We start from the raw sequence: 7,201 nt of genomic DNA, 5'->3' as shown, positions 1-7,201 counted from the left end.
CAGCTCTGCTAAGGCCTGGGTTGAACACGGATGTTCTCCTCACCTGGGCTGCAGTACATGAGAAGATCTGTGGGATACAGACCCGCGGTTAACACAGCATCTTACTCGGGAGTCAACGTTCATTGCCTTATCACAAGGTCCTTGTTTATCAGCTGTGCCATGCTAGAGACGTACACCTCCCTCTTTGCCCACACATGAACATTAATCCACAGATTTGACAGCTATTGGGTTTTACCCATTTTAAAACACTGGTAGTAGCTTTTAATAAAACCATGCTTAACGAAACAAAATCTGCTGAAATTACATCCTATTCCCTTTTAGACTGTGCGAGTAAAAATGTGTGAATCACAGCGTGGCACAAATCTGCAGCACCGCCCTTCTGCATCAATCCGGAGTAAATTAGCATTTAGACATTTGCTGTATGACTGATACCCACTCTTTCCCAGACATTTGCTTCAGGAGTGCACATAAACTCGGCGCTTTTGTAGCGAAACAAAAAATAGCACTTAAATGTTCCTTTGAAAGATTGTATTAAGCAAAACAAATACACAGCAAAAGGAAAATCAGAGAAAGAACACTACAATGTAGGAAGGCCGGGAGGTGATGGCAGCCAAAGATATCTTTTCACAGCAAAAATTCCCACAAAATGAGTAAGGAGCCAATGAATTCAAGACTGTACTTACATTTTTTTCTTTTTTCCTTTTTTTTTTTTGTAGTAAATATTAAATATTTTAGAAGGGCGCTGCTATATTACATTTCTTATAAACAATAGAAAGGTAGCCAGTAAAAATTGAGACAGCAGCAGCATATGGTATAGTACAAGATCAAAAACAGGACAAGAGATTTGTGCAACTCACTGACAATGCTTTATGCCCCTCCTATAAAAAATACTGTCCCGGCCTTCAAAAAACACCAGGATCAAGGGTCTGCAAGATACTCAAAGCATGCAAAGGGGCAACGGCGCAGTCCCTCATCCAAAAGACTTAAGCTCAAAATGGACTTTTGGGGTAGTCCCAGTTTAATGTCACCACACCCGCAATGCCAAAAACATGCATGTATTATATAAAACACTTCCACTGATAGCAACTGCAATCGCAGCTCACATCAAAATGCAATATTGGCAGTGACTGGAACAAATGGTGCCATCCTGCTCTTCGCTGAGGTGGTCAGATGAGCTATTTCCCTTCTTTGTTTTCCTTAGCGGGTCTTAAACACATGCAGAAGTCAGCACACACGGAGGCCTCAGCCTGCATCCCAAGTGACATTCAATTCAAACAAGCCATCGCACCTGTGAAACAAAATCCTGAAGGATCCTGCACAAAATATGGAGCAGCTTCGGGTGACACGCGCTTGGAGAATGAGCAAGCAGCAAACCTGAGGGCAGCAGCCCAGCTCAGCCTCACATCCCCTGCCTCTACGGTTGGGATGGGCAGGACCCAGACCCACAGGCAGTCAAAAGGGGAGGGAATGCAGTGCGTTTTCCCACTGATCTCAGAAGCCCCGGTTAGCAGAGCACATATGAACGGACACGATGTTCACAAAGCAACCTTTTGTACCTAAACGTTATAATAGATTTAACACCATTAATAAATATATAAAACAACATCTTCATTTCACAGACAGAACACGTTTCAAAAGTCAGCACTGACTGAAAGAAGGGGGCAGTTTTGTGCTGGTTTAAAGCGCTGAAGAATCATACACAGGTAATAACACGGGTGTTAAGAACTTGCTCACAACATTCGAATGTAAGCTTGGTTTCACATTTCTGAAGAGGCTCTGAACTAGCCCAAGATGTTATTCAGAATGGCCCTCAAATGAGGGCCCACGCAGCCATTGCATATTTAAGAACAAAGGAAACTCCTTTCCACTGTGCACATCACCTGCAAAGCAGCGTTGCCCAGTGCCCAGCACACACAGGTAAGCAGATTCATCCCAAATACTGCTGCTGTGTATTTCATACCACCTCACACCGAAAGAGAAGATCAGTTAGTGCTTAAAAGGATTGGGCTGGATCACAGAGAGTGAGGCCCTGACCCCTGGCCCTGACACAGACCTCTGTCATCTCAACCCAGTCACTTTATCTCTTTGTCTCAGTTGCTTTTAAAAAGGAGAGGCAATAATTCCCTGTCTCGCAGGACTGTTCTGAGGCTTAATTTCATAAGGTGCTTTTTAGAGTCTCACAGAAGGCACTATAAAAGTGCAGCTATTATAATGTCAGAAACAGACAGAGGTGTGCGCCTCGCAATCTTTTCCCAAGATATCCCATTGTGAATCTAGAAGAGCTGAGGACTGGCATTAGGTCACGCTCCAGCAGTCCCATCACAGCAGCTTAGTTTTCTCCCATAACTTTCAGCAAATGGAGGCTGGGGACAGCCTGCATATTGGGGCAGCCCTATAGTTCTGTTCAGACCTGGAAATGTGAAACTTATTCAAACTCAGGATGTGTGACTGGGGACTTCCTTTGCCCTCGGAGTGTGTGCGCATTCAACATCTCCAGCAGCAAGTCATACACTGGGACCACATTTTTGCACTTCATGCTCAGCAGATGCTCCATGCCCTTGTTACTGTCAAGAAAAACAGACAAAATAAAGTCAGTGATATGTATGACCAGTACAGAGAAGGAAAACACAATCATGGCTTCAAGAGTTCCTTTTTTATGAGTTAAGAGATGTAACTGCTGCAGACTATGGGATCACATCTTACTAGCAGCAACAACAACATCCTAATGCTCTAAGGCTGCGATCTACCATCTAGAGAACCAAGATTTCTGTTTTCCAACACAAACTGTCTTCAGAAAATGATTCAAATGAATCACTCCTATTGAGATGAAAGAGAACGCTTCTTTGGTGCCATAAACGTGGGAGACCCATGTGCTGCAGCTGTAAACAAATGGGGAATTCACACCACGTAACTCTACGAACCACCTACTTCTCCCAGCTGGCTGAGCAGGAATACCATATGATATTGGCTAACTTCAAGCAGTTTGCTTCCTCTCTGCTTGTCTAGTGTTAGATCTTGCAGATAACTGCAGGCTCAGAATCTTCTTTTTTTTTGGTCATACAGCAAGGTATGGTGACACTTCGCTGACTTGCAATCTCTGCAGCTGTATCAATATTTGGATTGACAGGGGATGGCTACTGCTGAAATATAGCAGTTGTACACACACACTCACACACCCACACACACACACACGCATTAAGATACACTCAGAGTTTTGGGGCTGAAAACCAAGTGCACTTGCTCAATACCAAATTAATCACAGTGGCAATAGCAGCAACCAGCCAGCACACAGCTGAACTACTGGATTGGACTGGGAAGGAGGCAATGCATCCCAAAAAATGGTGTTCTGCTGCAATTTAAGAGCTAAAAGCCTAACAAAGGCCAAGAGCAAAGAAAAGATCTCCTCCTACCCTTCTTCTGCACTTGAATGTCCTGCATCACCAGGCAAGACAGGTGAATAGCTGATCTCTGGGTAATAATTCAAGATGACAGAGACGGAAAATTAAAGCATCTATTTGCAGCATCTTGCATTTGAGACCACTGTACTGCAAGCAGAGATGAGAAACCTAAGGTGATCCGGGAGCTGGCAGGGAGCAGAAGAGCTTCTTTACATGAGGAAAGCCAGAGTGTGGCATAGTTGCAGTGCATGGCAAAATGTTAGGGTTCTGAGTAAAAGGACCAGTTGTGGCTCCCAGGATGCACAAAATATTTGGCCTGTGACAAGCACAGAGTTCAAACCATACCTTGTTCCTCCAAAATCCACGTTGCGGATCAGCTCTGAAAGGGACTTCTGGACAGAAGAGTTTTGGTTGCTGGGTGTCGTGTTTCTTTTATTATTACTGTTACTATTTATTTTTATTTTGTCAAAGGGCTGAATTTGTGTTATTGTTGCTAAACATTTCAGGAGAGTATGTAGGAATGCTTTAATACAGTACAGTTAAGAGAACATTTTAATATTAATACGACGTGTTGAGTGCCAGCCAACACCTGATCACATTGCCTAGTTAGCCACGCTGGGAAGGATAGTCTTACAAAAAGAGAGATGAAGAGGGTGCCTCAGGGGCACTGTGGAGTTCTAGACCAACTCTGTCACTGTAAGAAGAAACACAACAGCTGGCATATCCCTTACGTTCTGTAAGATTTACCTTGCATGTCTGACGTGGGAGAGCAGCATCAACAGATTGGCCAGGCGAGTTGTTTGCTGCTGGGAGGGGATTCCACTCTTTGCAATAACCCACACCAGAGCATCTGTGACCACACTGAGCAGGTGGTGCAGTTTCCTGTTGCTTTCGGGTTCTTCTGCTGACAAGGGAAACATGCCTACCAGAGAAGACAAAGAAATTCTGCTTGTGAGGCACAAAAAACTATAACTGTGGATTGTCTTCCAATGTAATAATTCACAGGATAAGAAATGTTATATTTCCTGACACACATTCAACACAATACAAACAGTGCTGCATGTAACATGCCAAGCTTCAGCTTGTATTTCTTCATCCAAATGGGTTTTCTACATTGATTGCACAGCAATTAACTCTCCCAAATCCTCCCAAGACAACACATTGAACACAGACTCTTCAGTCAGACTGAGCTCTCAGTCTGTGGGGAAGCAGACGTGCTTTCCATTCTCCAGGGTTTTTTCCTTTGAATCACATTGCACCATGCCGTTTAGCTTCTATCATGCTCAAAAAACAAAAAACAAAAAACCTTTCTTCTCCAAGTAAATCCAAGGGAGGACGAGAGCAGATGTTCTTACTGACTGCTGTAGGCTCCCAACAGCTCACCATGGTGCCACAGGACAGCATCTGCCTACTGTGAGACACCTCAGAAGTCAGCAAAAGCAGAAGAAAGGGGAGTGGGGAGGAGAAAGAATAAATTGCCACGAGGAAAGTCTGTGAACACTCACTGGTATTCTTGATAGAGAATCTCAAAGATGCCTATGGATGGACAAAGCTCCCCAACACCTTGAACACCAGAAGTAACAGATTAACCTTGCTAAGGAAGGAGAGCCTTTAGAGGAGAAGTGTTTTTTTTTGAGAGGTGAAGCTTTTAAAAAAGCCATGGCTAATGAGCATTTTTTTCTCCCTTTGGCTAAATAAAAATAAATGGAAGAGCTCTGTTGTCAGTTGAAATAATGGAATCTGTTCTACAAACAAGTCAGAAAACAGCTGGACTATTCCCCTTCGGAAACAGTGCTGAGTGTTACACAAAAGCTTCATGCTGAAAACAGTAGATGTAAATAGTATCATCATTCTATATACAGATGGCTTTGTTGTTGTTGTTGTTGTTTTCCTTTTGACCTTACAAAATGTTCTGGGGAATAAAGGGATTTTACCACAGGCTGTAGAAGGCTGCAAAGCAAACTTTCTGTCCTCACTTCATCTTGCAGAACTGTTGAATTCTTTCTAGCATTTCTACTAATTAATTATCATTAAATAGAAATATTTCAGCACAACTGATCGCCACTCGGTTGAGTAAATAATTTTACTAGTACAAAGAACAGGCTTGTATAGGCATGAAGCAGCATCACCCACGACCAGGATCCACGGAGCTCTGAGCTGCACTCCTGATTGATCACTGTGGTCAAGATTTGAAAAGGACATACCCACTGCCTGGGTCACAAACCCCACCCTGTGAGCAGGTTTTCAGATTTGGGGTTATTCATGCAGTTCTCTAGAGCAGGATAGAGACCCTAAATCTAGCAAACAACATGGCTTAGAAGTTTCTTGAGCAAAAACCCTTATGATTTGATGAAGTCCCTTTCCAGCGTTCCCTTTGAATTATACTTTATCTCATTTGATATTTCTGTCATTTTTAGACACTAATTTCCCAGCCGCAGTCGAAATAAGTATAATTTGTGAGTGTCAGAGGCAATTGTGTACTCACTGGAATTGAGGAGGATCATTGCCTTGACACACAGATACTCCTTGTGCTGCAGTTTCAGCTCTCGGAACCTCGAGGTCATGGCCAGGAGCATATCAAAGATTTCCAAAATTCCCTCTACGCATTTCCCCTCGTCCCTATGGAAACATTTAAAATGTTACCAAAAAAGCAGAATTAAGGAACTTTGACTCAGCCAGATAAAAGCCATAGTGCAAAGAAAGCTATAAGAAGCCTATCTGTCTCGTCTGTGGGAGCATTCAAAAGGTTCTATCAAGAAATCTAAATGGAAAATTACAATGGCATAAAAGGTCAGCACCTCTAAGGAACTAATTTTCTCTGTAAGGTGTTTAAAGTGCTTACAGAATTGACCACAGGTAAGTATAACCATATTTCTGTAAAGAGGCTTTAATTTCACAACCAATATAATTTGTGATAATCTGCTTTAAGCTTCATACTACAGGGCAGAGCACAGCACAACCTTGAGTCATTTTCCAGATTTGGTTCACGAGGAATTCATGTCACAACCTATGACATCCCTGTTTGTACCTGGCAGATGTCTAAAGAATGAATAATTAAGAAAGCCCCACTATAGTAAGTTTCTTAGAACAATAAGATAACTCCTACGATCCTCCAAATCACCTTTTGCTTGTTGAAGGTGTTCGTGTTTGAATAGCTTTGGATTTTGTCTGGCTGGTTTTGTTTGTTTGTTTATGGTTGCAAATAAATGGTGATTGTAACCTCCATTTTGGATATTAGAAACAGTACTGTTTCCAGTTCTGAAAATGAACTGAAAAAATACAATCAGCTTAAAATGAATCAGAAGTAATTTAAAACCATTTAAATTAGAGTTTCAGATTATTTGTTAAACGTACTGGAATTACAAAGCAGTAAAGCTCTATGATAAAGCTCTATGATGCTGTATTCAAAGGGATGCCTGGTGCTGAGTGCTCAGGCTGAGGCAGGTAACACTACCCAGGAGCTGAAATACAGCCTGCAGAAAGGAAACTGCCTCAATACTGCCTGGCTTCTCATGTGCCTCTTAGCAAAGGAGAAATTCAAGCTTTGGAGGAGGACTGGCAGCTGCCAGCATCAAGACAAAGGCATGAGCATCAGAGAAGTACGTCTACAAAGACTGTGTGGGTAATGTAGCTAAAGTTCACATGAGCATATCTTAAAAATAGTACAGGATGCCCAGATGCTTGCTAGCTCCCACTCCATTAAGTCTTGTGGAGATGACGGAAGCCAGCTCTATTTGGCTCGTATTAGCTCTCGAGGAACTGAACACATCGTACATTTTCAGCAATTTCTTATCATTGCAATG

General features: G+C 42.5%; 1 protein-coding gene across 3 annotated transcripts in view; it reads right to left on the bottom strand.

Moving 5' to 3' along the window:
- Positions 1-511: 511 nt before the first annotated feature.
- The window catches only part of ESR2 (estrogen receptor 2), a 46,848-nt gene continuing 40,158 nt past the window's right edge, over positions 512-7,201 (bottom strand). For all 3 annotated transcript variants that reach the window (XM_019615940.2, XM_010712017.3, XM_010712016.3), the window contains 3 exons: positions 5,884-6,017; positions 4,146-4,320; positions 512-2,564 (listed from right to left, as the gene is read on the bottom strand). In XM_019615940.2, coding sequence (XP_019471485.1) covers positions 2,426-2,564; positions 4,146-4,320; positions 5,884-6,017 — 448 coding nt within the window. In that variant the 3' untranslated portion in view covers positions 512-2,425. The remainder of the gene's footprint in view (positions 2,565-4,145; positions 4,321-5,883; positions 6,018-7,201) is intronic.

The sequence above is a fragment of the Meleagris gallopavo genome, chromosome 5, assembly GCF_000146605.3.
Source record: "Meleagris gallopavo isolate NT-WF06-2002-E0010 breed Aviagen turkey brand Nicholas breeding stock chromosome 5, Turkey_5.1, whole genome shotgun sequence".
In the NCBI taxonomy this organism is placed as follows: Eukaryota; Metazoa; Chordata; class Aves; order Galliformes; family Phasianidae; genus Meleagris; species Meleagris gallopavo.
Note: the sequence above shows the minus strand (reverse complement) of the source record. Positions and strands in the feature narration are given on the sequence as shown.